The sequence below is a fragment of the Vanacampus margaritifer genome, chromosome 4, assembly GCF_051991255.1.
Source record: "Vanacampus margaritifer isolate UIUO_Vmar chromosome 4, RoL_Vmar_1.0, whole genome shotgun sequence".
In the NCBI taxonomy this organism is placed as follows: Eukaryota; Metazoa; Chordata; class Actinopteri; order Syngnathiformes; family Syngnathidae; genus Vanacampus; species Vanacampus margaritifer.
In genome coordinates, this window is record NC_135435.1 from 20,543,957 (window position 1) to 20,566,208 (window position 22,252).

Sequence of the window (22,252 nt, forward strand, 5' to 3'; positions counted from 1 at the left end):
TAAAAATTTCTGTTGTTCTTTTATTTGGTGGCTGGAACGGATTAATTGCATTTCCAGTCATTTCAACGGGGAAATATGACAAGCATGGCTGCAGAATAAATTAAACGTGCAAATAAAGAAACCCCTGTATTGTACAGATTAATTAATCGTGGAAAATACTTTTTAGAAGGCAAATGTTGACCCTTTTTATTTAAAACGATTAAAAACATTTTGTTTCAAATCTAAAAAGAACACTCACTGGATCATCAAATGCCAGATATCTACTTGGTTGGTAACTACAACTAGCCCCCCAACAAAAGCGCGCTGAATTTAAAAGACACTAAAATTATTATTTTTTTGCTTTTCAACATAACATCCAGTCCAGCGCACGATGTTATATTGTCTGCAGGGTTGCGACGACTTCTAATAAAATAAGACCTGCTGTGTTGGCTGTGATGTAATCAAGTGCAGTTTCTCCTGTTCAGTTATTGACTGAGAGTAACCTAATCAATCTAGACTGATTGAGAGGGAATATGCTAAATATGCTGATGAAACCTTTGAGCACTCCAACACACACAGACAAAAGACACTCAAAGATGGACTCATTAAAGGGATACAGTGAAAAGCTCTGATTAGAATTTATCCGCATATCCTTATCATCACATTACTAGGATTTTTTCCCCCGCTAATCAGATGCTGGATTATGATTTGCATTGGAACATTGCAATCAATTCAGCGACCTTTCATGAAAAGCACCAGAATAAAGCAAATGCTGCAGATAAGCGGTTGAAAACTATATTTAAAAGTGGGATTATTACATTTGTTTGAAACTGGGACCTGGTGGCGGCAAATGGACCTATGCTATAACTGTCATGTCTGGGAAGATCTGGCTTTGGTTGAGGGCCCTGAGTGGGTTCCCGCCCTTCCGCGGGTTGACCAATCTGGGCCCTCAGCCACTTGTGCCTGGCCCCAGGTGTGGCTAGTTACCCAATTAGTGTGGGTGTATTTAGTTCCCGGGTGGTGATCAGTACGTGTGGGATCATTGCCGCTTGTCACGGTCACCCGCCGGAGTCTTGTCTGTCACTTTGATTTGGTATATTTTCAGTTCCTTGTTTATTTAGCATTAACCAGTACCCTGGTTAGTGTTTGTTGTACCGTGACAGAACGAATTTTTTTTTTAAACCAAACAAGTCAACAGAAGTTTTGAATTGTTCAACCGTCATTGAGGTCTGTTTCTAATTCATTTAATGAATGTGACTAAATTACCATATTTCCTCAAACAGTAGCCTTCCCTTTAATAGACAGCACACCCTAATTAGCAATAAGCCTTTAAAAAAAATAGTATTTCTTTGGCTGGATTTTAAAAAGATAAATGTTAAGCCACTTTGAACTCATTTGCTAACCAAAACAGCAGCACTGAAGAACATGAAAGTTTATTAGATTAATTGTATGGCATGTTACATTGACTAACCTATGCAGTATTTAAGACGATATTAAAACGGCACCTTTAACGACAATTGGTGTTTCAATAGACTCAGAAATGTTGCGTGCGTCCATAAGTTCCACGGATGTTGGTGACTTATCTGAATTTATCCACAATAATGCTTTATATTTTGTTCTTAACCTCCATTTTAACATGGCATGAATTCTAATACACTGTAGCGGTAATATTGCTCAATATCATAAAAAAAAAAAAAAATGCACGCACCACCACAGTATTTAAGTGATTATATAAACATCCCTTCACTATACACTGTGCTAATTCTTTTAAACACTCGAAAACAATGTCAGCCATGTTTGATAAAGATTGTGCATGCAGACAATGCTCGTAATAAACCTGGTTGTAAAATTTTATTGTATTTTATTTTATTTAAATTTATAATTTAAAATTTTTTAATTTTTAATTTTTAATTTTTAATTTTTAATTTTTAATTTTTAATTTTTAATTTTAATTTTTTCTTTTTTTCTTTTTTCTTTTTTCTTTTTCTTTTTTTCTTTTTTAATTATTTTTATTTTTATTTCTTTTTCTTTTTCTTTTTATTCTTTTTATTTTTTCTGGTGGTAAAATTTTAAATGGAGTGCACTTTTGTAATGCTTTATCTACACCATCACAGTGCCCTAAGCACTTAAGTGAAGCTTACATTCACCCATTCAGGCACCACCTGGAGCAATTTTGGGTTCAGTGTCTTGCCCAAGGACACTTTGACAGCGTACGGTCGGAGCTGAGATTTGGTCACTGGACCACACGCTTTACCAACAGAGCCAAAGCTGCCCGTGAAACGGCTTCATGTTTTGAAGGAGTTCCATCTAAATTCCACTGAGAACACAATTGAGAGAGCTTATACTCACAGACGCTCACGAGAAGGCTGTTTTTTAAACTGTCTGGCAATGTTTGTGTTTTCTTTTCTGTTCTGCTCAGCGTCTCTCTCTCACACACGCATTCTTGCACGCACGTACACATGGACGACCTGCTCACTAATCTTAAAATCGCAGTATGGTTTGCTGCAGGTATGGATAAGCTGGATAAACACAAGTTGGCAGGTGTTGTCGCTTTTGAAGTTGTACAATAAACAACATCTGATACATTATTAATCACAATTCACTCATCGCACTGCTATTTTGTCATTTTTTGTTTTTGTTCTATTTGCACAGCAACTGTTTAAGGTTGTTAAAACTAGGGCCCAACCAAAATTGATTGTTTGAGGTTGATACCAATATTTGGCTGAATACAATTCTGATAGCCAATTAAGTTACAAAAAGCCAATATTTGGCAGAATAAAATTCCGATAGCTAACTAATTTAAAGTACATAATAACTCCTAGCCAATTAATTCAAAAATATAATGTATTAAATAACTTCTTTTTTTTTTGTTACTTAATGCTTACATCAATAAAGATATGAATTACAGTAATACAGCAATATTTGACTGATTTACAATACATTCTCCTATAGTATTTGTTTAACTTTACAACAAAAGCAAAAATTGGCAGATTATTTTATTTTAATAAAATTTTTAATTAAAATATATATTTTTTGAATGTCATTATATTTGTGTTATGTTAATGTGTTAATGGATAAAGCAACACCGATTTTAAAAGAGCAAAATCGTCCAATTAATCGTTTCGCTCTTATAGTTAATTGTTCACATTTTTGTCCTGCAACATTTCTGAGCATTTGTTTCCTTTTGGCACATCTGTTTGCCTTTACGTATCTGTTAGACATTATTAACATTTTTAATTCTTTATTTCATATATTAACCATGTTGAAATGTTTGATAGATGTGTAAAGTAGGTGAAATAGTGTTGAACTCAGTATAATTTGACCTTAACCTAAGCTGGTACATTGTTTGGCCTAAAAATTCCTTCTCAGTGTTTTGCGCACACACATTCTCTTCGTAAGAACAGATTTTGCCACACACATACCCTGAGAGCACCATCACTCATGGCCACTCTAAATCCAGTTCAATTTGTTTGTGAGATATTGTTTTGGGAAAAAAGTACGAAAAGTACCCTTAGAGTATATTTTGTCTAAAAAGATGAACACAGCTGCGGACTGTGTACGAAAATAATATTATGTAATATATTGTGTGAGAACCAATCTGTTTTACTTATTCATGATGGGAGGAGAATAGGTGTTCTCTTACTGATTTGGATTCTTTAAAAGCTGTATTCCGCAAAAGAGGGGGCACACACGCACCCTGGAATTCCACCTTTTACGTGATGTTCATTGTTGTGTGACCGGAGAATTCTCTGTAATAAATCATCTTTGCAAGGAGTTTTTCTCACAGGAAGTCTATCTTCAATGTTTTGGAACACGTAAAAGAGGACAAATAATTAGCCTCTTTCAGTATCTGTGCTGTACGAATGTGTCGCAATCTGAGGGAATTCGGGAGCACGTCTGTAGATTTCTCCTGCTAATTGTGCTGCAGCGGCTGCTGGGCTGCGACCGCTCCTGTACTTGGTGCGTGTTTAGCTGTTCTTTGATCAGCAGATAGCGAGATGGTGGGCAGGCTGGAGATGCTGCTTGATGCACGGGCGCTTTTCCCTACACATCCCGCACACAGTAAGTGTGTGTATAGGAAGTGAAAGAGTGTTCAAAGGTGAAGTAAGTGGAAAATACATCATGGAAAATAAGAAAGAACAAAAAGGAAACAATGTTGTTCGAGGGGGCATTTTGTCTCGAATGGAGGAGTGCAAAACAGCTTTTAGTGAGTGTCTGGCAGCATCTTCTCTGATGTTTATCCCATCTGTGCGCACTTCTAAACACCGCCTGCAGCCCCCAGCGCTTCACAGACTGGTTATGATCTCGCAGCTCGTTGTCAGACATTGCTCTTCATCTGTCAAGCGACATTTGCTAGGCGGTAAACCTCCATATTGGAGTCTTTATCACATCATTCACCACATTCAATCAGCGCGCACTGAAAGCAGCACATGTACAGTAATATGCCTTTAGCAACTAAGAAAATAAAGCTAAAATAGATCCAATTCATTAAAATACACATAGTCCTTTCAGCAATATTTTTTTGTTAAATGTTTAAAGGAAAAGCAAATGTTATTCTATGAAAACATGGTCTTATAGCCTTGACCTCCAACGTGCTGGTCTATAATTTTTTCCCCCCGGATCTCTCGAGACAACTCGCTCCTTCGCTTCCTCTGACATGATTAGTGTGGTACACATCATGTCACCAAATAGCACAGTGACAACATGTCACAATTTAAATGGGCTGCATGATGTAGTTTGAAGACAGCTGTGATGCTAATTCCAGGACACACCTTGGTTTAACATGTCTCTCTTTTCGTGGGTTACCATCATTTTTGTCCAGGCCCGCTTCATGACTTTTTTTTTTTCCCGGTTGAATTTATTATTATTATTTTTATCAGATTCAAGTTATTTCTGTGACCTCTGTTAGTTTTTCTTGGGGTACCAACAATTTCGTCCACATGTGTGGTTCTATGTTCTATTATGAAATCTGCGTGGTCCATTTGAACAACCCAAATAGGAATCCTTGCTTGGAAAAGGCCTGCAAATCCCTAAAGGTTCGCATCCATAATAAACATCTGCCATTCATAGAATGTGCTTGTTTAAACCCACGCTGGCATTTTCACAGTTATCAGACATCAAGGTAATCCCGTTTTTCCTGATAAACACCCTCGGCTTGTCCTCCAGTCAATAACAAGCAGGGCTGCCTATCTGTAGATGGCATTAAAAGATAGGAAAGACTCATTTATGTACATATGTGCTGACATAGATTTCCCATACAATCCATTTAGAGCATGTTTCTGAGTGGCTCCCTCTCACATTAGCTGTCGGGAATCGACGCTATCTATTGACACGTGGACTAATGCATGTGTCGCTGGCTAATCAGTATTTACTCCATTGGTTGAGATGCGCTACTGTACAAAATACACATTGCATAGTGTTTATTTTCTGTGCAAACACCTTTGATACTGTCAGGATGGAGACCCCATTTTTTCTAGAACAGTGAATAAATTTGAAAGATAGCATAGAGGACTGGAATCAGAATCATAGGCTACTCAAAATTGCAATCACAGGTTGAACCCACACCGGTTCTGTAGTGTGTATTGTCATGGCTGTATGCACTCCCTATAAGGTCTGGGCAGGCTTGTAATGAAATTACACTTAAGTCTCCTGGGAGTCAGAGTAGTCTGCAGTGCTATGCCGGATATATGACATCCCAGACGTACTCGATTGGATTCCGATCTGGGGAATTGAGGGACAGTGCCGAATTTACAAAGTTGTATTTGTCATACAGTCTCTGTTGTAATTCACACTATAGGCGTTTGGGGTCCCGGGTTCTTTCAAACTAAACTCCCCCTAATCATTATGGACCTTGATTTTGAACTAGGGAAACTAAAGGGGCTAGCTACACATTTCAATCATTCATTAATCAATACGAAGATATTTCAACTTTTTTTAAAGGAGCAAGATGTCTAACTTGTGTTTCATCCAGTGTCTAATTAATTCTTAAAGTTGTAGTGTTTATTAGTGTGGTGGAAGAGAGAGAGGGGTATACAGTATGTAAGAGGGAATTTTGTCTTTGAAGTTGTGTTGAGCATGTCTCTAGAGGACCATCGAGCCCCAGGCTGGACTCAGGCTATGAGGCCGGAAAAAAAAAGCAGTAAAGCACTTTTCCACAGAGAGGCCCGAAATGAGGATTGTAATAATTAACTGTGTCCCTGCGTGCTGCACCAACTGACCATTACCATTTGTTTATTTTAAACAGCAGAACAAATAGCTAAGCAGAAAAGTGTTAAGGGAGTTGAAAAGTTTGGCATCAGAGAGGCAAACAGGACTTTAGCATGCATTGTCGGGAGCTGTATTGGATTATGGCCCTTAGCAACACTGAAAATGTGATTGTGCAATCAATCCTCTGTGGTATCTCCTTGTAGCAAATGAACATGCAGCTATCTATTGCTCTTCAAGTAGATCCACAGCCCACATGTTCTTCCCTACAGACAGAAAGAACTTCCTGGCCTATCCTGTTGGATGAAACCACTTTGGCTCCAAAGGGAATTTTGCTCAAAATTGAGGGTGAACAAAAACTAAAAAACATCACATTCATGGATGGGGAAAAAACTGCTGCTGCAGAGTCATATTTAATTTTAGACTTGCGAAGACTTCAGAGATTTACAGTCATTAACATTTTGTTTTTAATGGTAATGACTTGGGGTGATTATCTGGATGACAACAATTAGAAATTGGGGGGGGAAGGATGGGTTAGTCACAGATATAAGTTGAAATGAATTTGGTGAACATGTCTATTATAAGAGGATGTTTAAACATTTTTCAAGGACCCACGCACAAAACTGAAAACAAATGTTGGTCACGTTTTAAATCACCTTTTTTATTTATTTATTGTTCTGTTCTGGTGAGTCTGTATGTCTTTTTTTTATTATCCTAGAACAGTTTTTCTGTGCAACAGGGGAGTTTGAAATATGCCCCCTTGGTTGTTTATATTGTGATATTTATTGGAAAAGCAGCCGGAAAGAACAAGGTTCATGAGGGGACAGACTGAGGGAAGAGAGAGAGCAGGGGGGGGGGCGGGGGTGGGGGGGGAGTGCTACAGCATTGAATGGTATAGAGCTACTTTAACATTACATAGGATAAATGTTCTTATCTGTGAAGGAAGGTACACCATATGAGGAAGTGTCATAACGACTAACCAAAAGGACAGGATGGTGGCTACTAGGCAGAACAGGATAGGGCAAGGGTCGTGATACATATCCAGTGTGGTTGGGTGTGACTGTATACAGTGTCTATTGGGACTCTAGAATGAAAAAGAGAGTACAGTACAGTAAGTTGGTGTAATAATTTAGGCTGTGTCATTGTGACTGACCCACATCGACAAGCACATAAGTTAATGTTGTAGACACAACTGTAAGATGTCGTTGATTAATTTGCATTGCTTTCCTAAGAAGCACACGGTACAGTACATATGAACATATTTCTTAACTACACAATGCAATTTCCGAAATGGCATATAAATACTCAAAAGCTGAAGTGCCCTGAATGCTGCGAATTTGTGTGAAATCCTGTAAATTGAATTGTTGAAATGCAGAATGGATTTGGATTGGAAAAATGGAAGGAGTCAAATTTGCAAAACATCTCTTAAATTAGGATTTTCATTGTGAAAATTTGGGGATTTTGTTAATGTGATAAATAGTTCCTAAAATGTCCAGAGCTAGCGGAATATTCTTGAATTGTAATTGTTTGAAGTAGTCAAGAAATGTGAAAGAAGGAGGTAATTCATTTGGGGAATTTTATTGGAAAAATTCTATTCTATTGTAAGTGAGAATGGTTTGAATCGGTGGATAAATGTGAAAGGTGTAGAACATTGAAAATTGGCATAATAATATATAATAATACAGTTGTCGACACGAACAATGAAACAAAGTAGAAATGGTGATCTGATTCTGAACTAGAAAATACTTTTACAACGTGAGCTTCCTAGTTATGAGTTTTTCATGGAACCTACCATGTCGATTGTAACACAGGAGCTCCCTCAGACAATTATTTATCATTCGGCATTTTAATGTATACAATGTTGACATGATTTAATTAGTGAGTAAACGTCCAGCTTCACTGTCCAGAATAATGCCACCCGTAGAACATCTTGCTGCCCCGTTTGCCGGGACCCCCCCATCTTTGTGTCAGTGGTTTGTTCTGCTCTCCAGCTGATCGGCCCAGGAATCCCCGGTGGTTCCGTCCGTCATCGGCTTTGACGGCTCCCATGTTTTACTCTCGTTTAAGGCTGTTTTAATCTACTGGACTTTGTGGCCGCTCGTGTCGGCAAACTGCTCCACTCCTGTGGAAATTTGAAAAAAAGGGGATTACTCGTCGGGCCATCGCGTTTTGAACGGAACCAGACGGGAGGGATCTATAGACGAATTGAAAGGCCCTCGCTCCATCCCCGGATTCACCTGCTACACGGAGAGCTTCAACACGGAAGACCGACATGGGGGACACCGGGAGCGAGGGCAGCAAGCCCCCGAGTAACGTCAACGTCGTGCCGCCGCGCTGTCCATGCGGCTTCTGGGGGTAAGACCGGGAACCTCTTTGAACATCTTGTTTGTGTCTCTTTAGCTTCACAGTCGACGGTTAGCTTAGCCGTTTAGCCATTAGCACTAGCAGCTCAAGCGGGGATGAGCTTGTTATGAGCCCCCTCCTCCCCTCCCTTCCCCATTGTTTTGTAGCATTAGCTGCGAGCTAACCCCAGCTGGCCTCGTTCACTTCCCACCGAGAGACCAAGATGGATAATCCAGCTCGTGTCACAGGTGTGAGAGGATTCGTAACACAGTGTAGTATAAGTGCAAATACACGGACAAACAAACTTTGGGGTAAGGGTTGTTTCTCTAGGCATGTTATTGTTATAACCCCCCTCTTTCACCGACTGTTTTGTCTTCCTGCACCGCGGAAGTGCGGCATCCTAACATTTGGAAGTGTTTGAATGGGCCATGTACACGTTTAGTTTTGTATGCAGTACATATTGTGTTAAGACACATAACTGTACACTATTTGTCTTTTTGTTTCACCAATAATAGACTACATTGTATCCTATTGTGAATGTGTTGACTTGACAGTGGCAATTTCACACACATTTACAAAGTCCATTATTGACTCAAGAGACATGTACATAGTTCATAAGCACGTTTTCAAAGGGAGAAAGACGGAACAATTGCATAAAAAAACTGAAATTGGATTTTAATGTTGCTAAGTTAATTGCATATCATATTAACATACACCTACAGCGGTGGTTGGTTGCATTAATCGAAATTAATGCAAATATCGGAGAAACAAATACAGAGACTTGATGCATTTATCTAAAAGAATGGCTGCGAAGAGGGTACGCGCCGTAAAGCCGAAGCAATACAAAGGAAATTTTCAACCGACAACAAATATTTTCATAAGACTTCTGATGAAATATCGTCTTACAGCTACACGTTTGTCATGAGGGGGCCTCTATCGCTTTTGCTGGCACTAAGCAACTTTGAGGAGGGTTGTAGGAACCCTGCCACATAAAAAAAAATACAAATATGGACTGCTTTACATCATACGTCACATCCCCCTTTCTCCATTTGTTACAAAGACAGAAGTCGATTCGAACCTCTACGTGTGTGATTGCGGCTGTCATTGCAGAAGCTGCAAAACAACCAAAAAGTTTTGTCTTGAGGAGACAAAAAAAGAAAAAAGAAAAAGGGAGGATATCCGGTACAAAGGACAGTAAAGGATCGACATTGGCCTGGCATGAGCTCAAAGACGACAAACACTATGTGCTGGTCCTCATGGGAAATGTGGTCTTCCTAAAGGAAAAACACTACCGCTATTGTCCTTATGGTGCCGCCATAATCAATGAAAACCGAAAGCTTCATGGTTTTGCTTTAATAAGTAAAGTCATTATCAAAGCCATAAGACTATGTTGCCATATGTCGCCATTTGTTAACAAAGTTAAACCTTTGTAACTTTTTACTCTAGACTAGTACAGTCCTTCTCAAACGGGAGTGAATTTAACCGCTCATTTGTTTGTGGCTATTAAATGCAGTTCCATCGGAACAAGCTCCACCCATCCAAAGCTTTTTGCTCGCTAGGGATGTCTTTCAGACAGACTCCATGAGGTGGTAGATCTTGCCGTCTTGTCTCTTCCGATCATTTTCATTAGTAGCAGCGGTGGACCACCTATGGGACTGATGGGTCGTGCTGTGCTCCAACTTCCTTTGTCTAAACAAGCACGTTGTCGTTACCTTCCTGCTTATGTTTCTTATCCTCCCACTGTGATGAATCTCATTTGATTACCTCCACCAGTAAAGTAGTTTTTATTTTTAGCTGGACAATGTATGCATTTATTTGCTAGGAGTGTTGCAGAAAAGCTAGTGTACACAATTTAATGAATATGTAGCTTTGGTATCTGAATCTGGGTTTTATTTTTTTGTAACAAGGATGTAACTTGATTGCTTTTGTGCCAACTCGTATTATCTTGGGGCCAAGGCAATATGTTGAAGTGAGAGGAGCAGTTCCATTTTTTTCCCAGGCCACAACATTGTCTAATAGAAAATAGTGCTTTGTTGTCATCTTGTGTCTTTTATAGGCAGGATAAACTATTTTGGGTGGGCGCCAATTGTACATTCCTTGCTATATGCGGCAGCATAGCAGGGGTTCATTGTACACAAAAAGTCAAGATGAAGATCAAATGCCAGGTCCACCATGACAACGGTTCAAGTTCAGACATTTTGTGTGACTTAACTGGTGGATTTTTAAATTGTTCTGCACCAGAATCAGTTATGTTTGACTTTTATCAGTTGACTTGTGGTTTTGTGCTAATGATCCCATGATCTTTGCTATCCATTCTAGCTTAGTATCATTGTCAACAAAAAGTGTTTTGTCATACTAGAAAAAATAATGCAGTTTTTACTTTTTTCAATATTGTGGTCCCAATGATAAGGTTGCTTCTCCAATCTCCACCCAGACTTCCATTCTGTGTCATATCAATCACAAGCATGACAGAAAGACCTCAGGTTTGCCGCAACTGACCCCTTCTTCAGAAACGGATACAAAGGTGTGCTCCGAATAATAGAATGTGACTGACCGTCACGCTTGGTGCACTGATGGTAAGGAGGGAGGCTGGACAAGAAATGAGTTATCTCTCAGTGGACAGCCAGAATCAACTGTTGTGTCTGTGTTGTCGCTGAAATCGGCAAAGCTTCAGCGACCCAGACTTTCCATCAAAGAACCGAGAGGGTTAACAAACAGTAAGACATTTTCTACTGAAGTGCAGACAGGGATGAATCCGCTTCTAGGGTCAAAGTAATGATGTTTTTGTCTGTGCAGGGTTCCCAAATAAGTAATTCTCAGCCTGGGATTTTGGATTATGGTTGAAAACCTGAAGATAGTCTTCTCCCTTGCATGTCAACCTGATGTTATCATATGAAAAAAAAATTGAACAAGTGACATTTTAGTGAAAACTTTTGCTCTTTTTCCTAGGTCCAGCAAAACAATGAATCTGTGCTCCAAATGTTTTGCAGGTTGGTTGTTCTTTTGTTCTATCTTCAGGTTAGACTTCGCTGCTGTGAATAAGTTTTACTGTTATCCCAAACTGTGTTTACCCTTCAGTTAGTCTGGCTACTGTTTAAAAGAAAGTAGCTGAATGTGCTATTTTGGGGAGAAATGTTGTGTACCTAAGCTGTCTCCCACCACTACTTGGCATTATTTCTCCTGACAACTGCTCCACAGATACTGTTCTTGCTACCTTTTTCTTCCAACATGGTGAGAGGTACTAAATTAACCCATTCAGAAAACTTAAAAGTAAATTGAAATTTTCTTGAAAATGAATGACTGTTGAATTTGCTGATGATTTTTACACTGTCTGACTTTTTGCTATTTAGACATTAAAAACCCCTGTTGATCAGTCAAAACTTTTCTTTACAATAAAATCTAAACACGTCATGGCTCCCTTCTCTGGGTTTGGTCATGTGATGTATGCAAGCTTTGGCACTGTGATGCCATTTTCAGTAGGCAAAATGTCAGCCCGCTAAAGTAGATATAAAAATGGGGACATTTTTGTGCTTATTTCATATTCTACAAATGCAGTTACTATAATTTTATGAAATAACTTCTTGTAGACAATAAACACATAAAAAATGTTTTTTTTTAAGCACTTATAATAAGACTTAATTAATTGTTCTGCTACATTCTCATAATGACCAAGCGATTCTGATGAGGACGCCAGGGGCTCTTTATATTGACATTGACTTTAACATAAAGCTTTTTCTCTCCCAAAGACATTCAGAAGAAACAGCCAGACGGTGCCTCAAAAGCCTCTTCAAGCCCCAGCAGTAGCAGCAGTAGCAGTCAAGCAGACGTATTCTGCAGTGAAACAAATAAAGGCATCAGTCAGTCCTTCATAGCCATGTCAGACACCTCAGATGATCCTTTGCCAGGAGATGCAGCAGTGACCTCTCTACCTGCTCAGGACGGTAAGTTAATAGATGGATAATGGTGTATATTGTGCATAAAAATGATCATGACCACATATAAATTAATATCTTTTTTTTCAGGGATTTTGTTTTGTTTTGTAGAAGACAGCTAGATAAAGCCGCAGTTGTCCAGACTATATTTGTCCTCCATGGCTCTGATAGTGTAGATGAAAGCTCAGGGTTATCTATTCAGTGTGAGGGCTTAAAGAGGACACGTGCGATTGCCAGGGCATCCGTCACCGCTGTACGGTGGCAAGGTTATTTCGCTAAGGCCCATCCAGGATGAGATGACAAAAAAAAAAAGACATGTGAAGCAGTAAATATTTCCACTCTACCCTACGTCCTTGTTATACTACCAGGTACTTGTAGTCATTTACACCATTTTCACTGAAGAAACCCCCTTCGCTCCCGGCTGTTTAACTGGATTTTGACTGATTTTGCAAGGCCCACAGAATATTGTGTTCTATTGCTATAAAAACATGCCAAAAGAAAGATTAGAGTCTCTTCTTTAATCAGGAAATAAGTATATTTCTATCTGTTTCCGTTTTGCAGCAATTAGCAAGAGTATATTGCTAAATTTCATCATTATTCACAAATCTGTTTAAAACAGTGGGGAAAGAGCTTTTTGCAACATGGCCCTAGTTATCTCTTTTACTCTGCTGCCACCTGCTGGCCGTTTTTGTAATAATTACCATAGCTTCAACCATTCTCTTCAGTTTAGAGGCTGCATCAAAGCCAACCCCCCCCCATAAACGCATAAAAACGTCTTTGGAAGCATGGTAATATTTAAAACGGAACATATTTAAGTTTTTGGGAGCAAATGAGTTAAGCAAGTTACTGAAAACACCTCATAGGTACTTTTTCTGGTAAGGTGCATTAATGCTTATTAAAAGTCTATCCAAAAAGCATAACGTTACTACAGAGACTATGTTGTGGCGTTGTTTAGGTAATGGTTATTATGCCATACCAGCAAATTTCCCGCGAAAGTTATTTTGCCGTGAATGTATCCGATTTGCCATGAATGCTTGTAGACATTTACAAGCAGTTATGAATAACAAAAATGTGCACATTTAGGCAACTGCGCGGTCGCAACGTGCAAGCCGTCTCGTCAAGACCACTTAGCGGCCGGTTAGCATTACAAAGTCACGTCAACTAGGTGGCGAGTTGCCAGTCACGGCAAATTAACCACCGCGGATTGTATCTTGACAGAACAATACACAACCGCTTCATTTATCCAACCAACATCTGCTTGATCATATCTGACCTCTTGTAACCAAACAACCTCCACACGACAAATGTAGCTCCCACTTTAGGCACTAAAAATACACCAGTAATATGGTAGAAGGTGCAAATCTCTTATTAGAAAGAATAGAAAGGAAGGAAGGAAGGCTAAATGAAAAATGTAAAGCTTACATCTTTCCCGTTTGCAGTCGTGTCACACTGTTGGGACCGATCTATTATGTTTAAACGTGTTGCAAATCCAGCTCTGAACAGGCTGTCACTAACAAAACAGTCCTTTAAGAAATGGTGTCTTCTCAAAGACTTGGGACGAAGGAAGCAACCACTTTTTTCTGATCAATGTTTCCCCTCTCCACGGAGCATTTGCGAGCAGGGAGAGAAAAAGAAAGGCGCAGCCAGTTTCTTGAATTCTAGTGGGCGTGACAAACCTTTACCAGAGGTGGTGCCACTAACTCGAGGGGGCTGGGTCGAGTGCACCTCTGTGTCTTTTTGACGTCACTAAGTCATGGAAGTTTAATCTGCCCGTTTGAAGCACACATTTTATAAAGGAGGACAAAGCTAAAGAAGTCGCGGACTGACTTTTTTTTCATGCATGGTTGGATTGTAGACAGGCCAGGGATGCATATTGTTGATGGAAAACCCCACTAAAGTGCATTTTCGTACTATGGGACCTTTAAGCTTTAACCAGTTTTTGGCCTTTTTGCATTGCGTCTGGGCCTCACCTGCCACAATAAATATTCAGTATATGTTAGTATCTATTCTTTCTGTCCTCTTGTCAATATTACGCATTTTATTTTAGCATGTTGCCGAAGTATCCTTTCTGCTCTCCTCGATATTTATAGTATTTATTGTTGAATTATTTATGATTCTGATGCCTTTTACAAGAAAATTCAATACACTATTAAAGTCTGTCGGTGAGAATGAACCCTATATGGCAGTAAACACCATTTAGTCATTGTCACGCATCTCTTCCCTGTCTTATTGAACTGCATCTCTGTTGCAGAAGTATGCAGCACAGACACAGCCTTCAGCTCACTCACCACTCCTACAAAACGCTCCTTTGAATCAGGTACGTCTCTGCTAGACTGCAAAACATCTCACCCCGCTGCATTTTAAGCAATGGACTTTGGGAGTTTTGCAGACTTTATAGGCAACAGTATTGTTGATGAGAACAGTTGTGTATGTAGCATTATGCTAAGTTTTGGCATCAAACTATAGCAAATTCACCTTAAAATGTTCTAGAATGATCAAATGATCTGCTATAAGTGACGGCAGAAACATTAGACTTGTCTGAATTCCCTTTTATTTTGCTTTTTACCTGTAAATCATGTGATGCATACAATGTATTAGGGGTGTTAGAAAAAATCGATTTGGCAATATATCGCGATATTACAGCGCGCAATTCTCGAATCGATTCGATATGCGGCCGAATCAAATTTTTAACATCATTTTTTTATGGAAATATTCAACAAAACATCTTACTTAGGGTTAGGATTCACACATTAAGCATGGAAGAATGTTATATTAATGGAACATTAAGCCTTAATATTTTATTTCAGTGCTGTTCAAACACGAAACGATGCAGTGGCTCAGTTATAAGCCTGAATTTGCAGATAAATACATTGATTTTCATACAAATCTTACAGTGTACATGTACAAGTTTACTGATGAGTATTTTCTAAATTTGAGTTTAAAAAAATTGCAATAATCAATTTATAGATTTGTATCGGGATTAATCGTTATCGAATCGTGACCTATGAATCGGGATACGAATCGAATCTGCAGGTACTAGGCAATTCACACCCCTACAATGTATGACACGTGGATTTTTTTATATATACATGTGACTTCATTGCTATGTCAACCATGGCTCACCTACTAGAATGCCCAATTTAATAATGGTGGAATCTTATTATACGTAGTTGTTGAGTGGAGGTCAACTTTTGATTTGACAGGAAATTGCTTTTCTCTACTGTAGTGGAAGCCCAGACACAGACCATTATTTATTATTGTTACAAACTTTTTAAGCCTTCTTTATAAATATTTAACATTGGGGATTAAAATGCTGTATTTTAAAACTTCATTGTCCTTTTCTTGTACTCCATATGAGTTTGAGTTGCTTTCAATTTGCCACAGAGTTTTGCCAGGATAGATGAAAGAAAGCCTGGGAGGAAAGCGGTCATGTGCTAACAACATGCACACACACACACACGCACGTGCACACACTCACTGGTGCGCTCGAATATGTTCACACACTCATATTGATGGTGCGGAGCGGTAGAATCTGGCAGCTCAGCTTGGCCTAGTTCCCGGAGATTTATTGAGCGCTGATCTGCATTCGGCCCCGGCCAGAGGAAAAGTCTCCAGGATTGATGAGAAAAGTCGTGCTGACCGGTTAAACTGGCTGCAGGTACATGCTGTTCCTGTGTCCTCTCAAGCTCTTTTGACTCGGACACTAATGTGCAAGAGAGCGTTGTTTTGGGCATTATATCTCATACTACACTCAATTTAGGAGGTTTACAGTTGTGCTCATAAGTTTACATAACATTTCAGAATACTATGTAAGATGAGTGATCAGGCAAAACCCATTTACTTTATTTTAAATGAATTTGTAAGGTATTTTAGAATAGCACAAACAAGATAGCAATGAAGAAAAATAAATATTTTCTTTTGTTTTCATGAAAAATTTAACACATTTTTCCAGGGTATGTTAACTCATTTACTGGCATTGACGGCTATAGACGTAAAAAAATTAATTTTAACTATTTGTATTAGTTTAACATTTTTTCCCCACTTTTGTTAACAAGAGTATGAAAACCTAAAGAAAAAAATATTTGACATTTAAAACGGATATAAAATTTGTGATTAATTGTGAGTTAATTATTGAAGTCATGCGATTAATTACAATTAAAAAATGTAGTCCACTGACGCCCCTAATTTTTAATGCTCTTTACTTGAAAAAAAAAAAAAGGATTATTAAAAATAAAATGTCTAGGTTTTCATACTCTCGTTAACAAAAGTGGGGAGAAAATGTTAAACTAATACAAATAGTTAAAATGAAATTTTTGGCGTTTATAGGCGTCAATGGCAGTGAATGAGTTAAAAGCAAAAGTGTGTAATGGCTTTGGGACAATATTTTTCCAAATCATATTGTCACAAATTTGTTTGTCCTGCATGGAATAAATCCCCTCCTAAAGCTGTTCAACTCCTCGCTGAGATTCTGTTTCTATCCTCCGTTAAGACACTCTCAAAATGCAATTCTTTTTGGATCAATGGTGAAATGTTAAGCAGCTTTTACTTTGGAATACACTGTGCTGCATGCACTTTCTCTTAAAACCGTCTGCTCAGTAGAGATGCATGTGGTTACGGTACATAATGATTTTTGTGTGTGTATTTATTTAAATGGAGGTAATTAGTTGAGGAATGGTGTCTAAAAACTGATACTACTATTTGATGAAGTATAAATCATTTTGTAAAGCATTTTTTGTATTTTTTTTAGTATAAAAAAATATATAGATTTTTGTTATTATAACTATAGATGTCATATTGTGTATAATCATGATGGAACATGTTCATTTTTGTCATTTCAATAATTGTAAAAAAAAAAAAAAAAAAAAAGGTTTGTACCTCTTTTATCCCTTTATTTATGTTCTTTATGTGTCTGCAGCCTCCGAGTCAGAAAGCGACAGTTCTCCCGAGAAGCGAGCGAGAGTGGGTGAAGTGCCGGGGGCTGAGGAGTCATCATCGTCGTTATTGTCATCTTGTTCTGCGTCGTCATCATCACCCTCCGCGTCATCCCGCGGCGGCCCCAAACAGCGGAGCCGCAAGCGTTGCCATCGCTGCCAAACCAAACTGGAGCTGGTGCAACAAGAGCTGGGCTCCTGTCGCTGCGGTACGACAACACAAGCGCATGAGCACACATTTAGAATATTCACTTTATCCTCTTCAGTTGACATGCTGAAAGCTACTAGTTTGAATTTACAGTTTTAAACACAAATAATGTTACAGATTTTACAGCACCTCTTTTGCCAGAAAGCTGTCTCAGCATTAGACTAAGAGCAGAACTAAATTAAAGATCTGGCCACATACTTGCCTGCATACTGCCCAAACTCTATTTGGACTAATAAATGGCACATACAGACGCTCCCCACCTTACGAACGAGTTACGTTCCGGACGATCGTTCGTAAGGTGAATTTGTTCGTAAGTTGCTTCAGTGCTATATTTTGTATTATAATTTATGTTTAAAGCCTATATAAGTATATTGAAGGTTTATATAAGTATGTTTAAGGCTTGTACAAGTAACCTGCATTGGTTTGTACTGAAAAAAACTTAATAAAATGGAGAGAATACGTACTGTACTGTACTGTACTACGTATGGTAGAGAGAGAGAGCGAGACACACACACAGTATGTACAGGTACGTAATAAGATAAATAAAATGAAGTTTAACTTACTTTTGGAAGATGTACTCGCTGCTTAAGGAGATGATGGAGGAGGAGGAAGAGGAGGATTTTATATCATGAGAGATTCTTCGTCGTCGCTGGAATCGGCTTCAAAAGTTATTTCCTGCTTCATGGGGACCGGCGTTTCTTCCTCCTCCTCCTCGACACGTTGCTCAGCCTCCAATGAGCTCTCACAGCGCCAATCGTCGGTATTAGCGGCGGAAAGAAGCACTACGCGCAATACAAAATCTAACTTACAGCATCTCTTTCCGAACATTTTTCGACATACTGTACGCGCAGAAATGTTCGTATGTACCGTTGTTCGCAACTCGAATGAATGTTCGTAAGTAGGGGAGCGTCTGTATATTAAAGTTTAAATCAAGTCAAACTAGAGTTGAAAACAAAATACAAGCAAATGTTGTGGAGAAAATGTAGAGGCAAACAATATTGTAGAGCGTCATGTTAGTCTAATGCAATGCTAATCGCAAGATCATTTTTCATACTGCATAAGGGAACTTATTTACAACATGTGACATGTTGGTTTGAGAGCCATTTGACACACCCTTCATTCAATTGTGATAACTAATTGGCGAGATGGATTTTTTTATTATTTTTTTGCCTTTAGTTATCGGTTTCTGGCATAAGCAGCTTACACAAATATTCAATATCTTGAAATAAGGCTGGTATCGCTCACCCATCCGTGACCCGGGGGTGGAGATGGCCTTAATGTTTCACTTTGAACATACAGTAAAACATAAGCCAATTAAAAGGAATACTAATGCAATTGAAACCAATAGCCGTGCTTGCTAATCATCTTGTTTGCTTACAAATGAACGTACTTAAAATGTCACAGTGCTTCAACTGCTTTAAAGACCATCTGTTTAAACCCCCGGAGTCATTTTTTAATTGCAAATTGACTGACTTTTTTTGTGTGTGCGTGGTACATCCATCCCTAATAGTCTGTTGTTTACTTTGAAAAGATGCAATTAGAGTGATTTCTGACCATCGAGGTAATTGCTTTGCTAATGGTTCCGCTGGTACTTCTGTTCACTTTGTGAAAGTTGATACATTCACACGTGAGATTAGGAACGTTAAAGGTTCCGGTGAACTACTTTATAAATGATAATGTTTTGATGCAAAGCATTACAGTGTTTGCATTAATTTTGTTGTCTTTTGGCGAGGTGAAATATTCCACATTCATTCCATTTGAGAGGCTTTTAATGTTGCATAATGTTCTCCCTTCCACTCCATTGGTGCGCTGTGCAATCACAGTGTTTTTAATTGCATATCAAGCAGCTGTCAAACTGGGCTTTTTAATCACTGCTCATTGAATGCCAGCAGTGTTATTATGTGTATTAATGAATGGATTTAAAGAAGATGACAACTAATAAGATGTGTTATGCGTGGCAAGACTCCCAACAGTGGCTACAAGTTCTACAGCCTGTATATTTATAGACTGAAAAGAGAAAAATGATGAGTCATCAGGTTTGTCCAACGGAAATTTTTAGGATACAAGAAGAACCTTTGAAGCATGCAATGTGCAATGTGCTCAACAGGTCGTTTTCATGAGTGACTGACCAACAGTCACTAGTTTCTTTTAACATAATGTACTAGGGCCCAACCGATATTGATATCTATTTTTTAGGCCGATGCTGATACCGATTTTTGGTAGAAAAAATACAGATTGCTGATTACAAAATTGTATTTTTGCCGATGTTTGAGGGTCCAATGGAGGACCAAAACGAAAAAATAAATAAGTGACTAAATGAATAAAAGTGAAAATAATATTTATTTATTTAATATATATTTTTTTGCATTTATTTATTTATTTTTAATTTTGGCAGTTTTTGGTCCTCCATAATAATCAGCGGGTCATTTAATTGGTCGAAACCCTCAAATGTATCTCTGGCGAACTTAATTTGACCTTCTCAAAACATTTGAATGCTGCACTGTTCAGTTTTCCAATTTTTTTTTTCCAGAACATGCTGTTGTCTAGCAATGATGCTGAGTAGCCAAATTCGCAACAAGGCGTTTGTTTCATGAATCTTGTCAGTACCACTTGTACAAATGATCTCAACCGTGTTCCTCCTCCCATGTGCAGGTTATGTCTTCTGTATGCTCCATCGGCTCCCGGAGCAACACGACTGTCTGTTTGATCACCTGGGCAGCGGGCGCCAAGAAGCCGTCCTCAAAATGGTCAAGCTGGACCGCAAGGTGGGCCGCTCCTGCCAGCGCATCGGAGAGGAGTGCTCCTGAGCGCCCCCCCCCCCCCCCCAAGAGAGAATCTCTACACAAAAGCCCTAGCAGGGATTTCTTCTTCTTCTTTTTTTTTTTTTTTGTACAGCCTATCCATTTAAAAGGATGCTCGCTCTCTTTAAATCCCATTTATCCACACTCATCCCAGACTTTTTGTGCTTCTGTCAGCTTGATTGTATCCCTGCTACTAAACACAACCCCCAGTTCACAAACGAGAACAAGAGAGAGCAAAAGGACTTTGGGACTTTCCAATTCTTCCCCCCCCCCTTTTTTTTTTCTTCCTGCCCGACTTCACACGTGTGAGTGGACTAACAAATGAGCAAAAGCATTAAGAGGACAAGCACGCTTGATACAAATGTTTGTCCAGGAAGCCAGTTGATGACGATACCTCAAAGAAAAGAAAATATGATGATAAAGAGGACAATGAGAGTTTTTAAGTCTCGTTACCTCAACAAGAAGTCATTCACAACGGCTTCTTTGACCGAAGCAAGACATGCAACCACGGGACTCAGTGTCTTAGCCACCTCTAATCGTTATCAACCTGGTCATTATCCACCTCAGGATATGGAAGCTTCTTTCCTCCAAGCTCCTCCCTCTTTTTTTCTTTTTCACACAGGATTTTTGTCAAAGACATCCAATCTTCAACTCTTGAGTTTGACTCAAATGCCGAGGGGAAAACTGAACTAGTTATCTAAGTCATCTTTGGATTTTTTTTTTTTTGGACTGACCAAGACTTAACATATGTTGTTGTCCAATAAAAATCATGCATCATTTTTGTGTGGCAAAAAAGGAGGGAACATCAGAATAATTGATGATGCATGCTTTTCATTGGACAGCAATAATAATTTCCCTACCCCATCATTTTATTTTATTTTATTTGTTTTTAACTCCTTTAAAGTAAAAACCTACCCATCATGTCTATTACACACACGGGTTTACGTTGGTGTGTTTCTTGACAGCCTGCATTGTACATCCTCTTCCAGCGTTTTGACACTTTTGTAAATACACACATTGCCGTTTGATTTTGCGCTACTAAAGCTGAGCTGTTTCGACTTGGCGGTTCTTCTTTTCGAGGTGTTGGTGGTGGTTCAGAGCATTTGTTTTGGTTATACTTATTTTTAAAGGTCTTCACTAGCACAGGGTTATTGGGTTTTTCATTCTTCCACCTTCAGGTACTTAAGCAGTTCTGGACATTGGCCAGTGTTTTGATTTCCAGCTAATCACGTTGACAATACCCTGATAATTGTTTCCCTTTTTGCTCTCTGCTGCCTCTCCCTCCCTCTTACTAGATGAGGCGCAGCGAATAATAAATCCTCCTGTTAAAAAAAGAAACAATTGTAATGTTGACTTAAGAAGATTTGAACAAAAATTTATTGAATATTGTGTACCATGGAGAAAACTTATTAAACCTTTTTTTTTTTTTTGCTTTTTCAAGTTGACTTACACCTAAGTGTAGAGTTTTTGTTTGTTTATAATATGGTATTTGGGGGATTTGAAAAATATTACAAAATTGTTATATATATTTTTCTTTCCATGACTTAAATTTTGCTTTCCTCCTGCTTTTTTCCCCTTTTAATGAGAATAAATCAAGATCAGACAAAGTGTCTCTTGGACTACTTAATTGATTTGTACTATATTGGAGTCTATAGTGTTGGAGACCGTGGTATTTTGCGTGCTTGTAACAATATTTGATATTTCAGCAAGGGGCAGAACTGGAAGTCCTTTAATATTAATAAACTGCCATTGACGGCTATAGATGTCAAAAATTCATTTTAACAATTTCTATTAGGTAAACATTTTTTTTCTACTTTTGTTAACAAGAGTACGAAAACCTAGATTTAAATAAAA

The 22,252-nt window shown here is 38.6% G+C and overlaps 1 protein-coding gene and 1 long non-coding RNA gene across 5 annotated transcripts; one reads left to right on the forward strand and one right to left on the reverse strand.

Annotated features, from left to right (window-relative positions):
- Positions 1–7,745: 7,745 nt before the first annotated feature.
- Positions 7,746–8,562, reverse strand: LOC144050530 (uncharacterized). Its single transcript, XR_013293864.1, has 2 exons — positions 8,421–8,562; positions 7,746–8,305 (listed from the first exon to the last, which is right to left on the reverse strand). It is a non-coding gene; the product is annotated as an uncharacterized LOC144050530 (long non-coding RNA).
- LOC144050529 (AN1-type zinc finger protein 3-like) lies at positions 8,397–22,008 on the forward strand. Of its 4 annotated transcripts, none has more exons than XM_077563869.1 (6): positions 8,397–8,538; positions 11,476–11,516; positions 12,273–12,467; positions 14,710–14,775; positions 17,374–17,598; positions 20,250–22,008. In XM_077563869.1, the coding sequence occupies exons 1-6, from the start codon at positions 8,456–8,458 to the stop codon at positions 20,402–20,404; spliced, it is 765 nt and encodes a 254-aa protein (XP_077419995.1). In that variant the 5' UTR covers positions 8,397–8,455; the 3' UTR covers positions 20,405–22,008. The 4 variants fall into 4 exon arrangements, with proteins under 4 accessions (XP_077419995.1, XP_077419997.1, XP_077419999.1 ...); XM_077563871.1 differs by having other exon boundaries at positions 14,713–14,775; XM_077563873.1 differs by lacking the exon at positions 8,397–8,538 and adding an exon at positions 8,712–8,837.
- The last annotated feature ends 244 nt before the right edge of the window (positions 22,009–22,252 follow it).

What these genes read in the sequence shown, in the direction of transcription:
- LOC144050529 (XM_077563869.1), top strand. Translation starts at nt 8,456, where the DNA reads ATGGGGGACACCGGGAGCGAGGGCAGCAAGCCCCCGAGTAACGTCAAC. An exon ending in GTGCTCCAAATGTTTTGCAG is followed by an intron (nt 11,517 to 12,272) that starts GTTGGTTGTTCT and finishes TCTCTCCCAAAG; the next exon opens with ACATTCAGAAGAAACAGCCA. An exon ending in GCTGGGCTCCTGTCGCTGCG is followed by an intron (nt 17,599 to 20,249) that starts GTACGACAACAC and finishes TCCCATGTGCAG; the next exon opens with GTTATGTCTTCTGTATGCTC.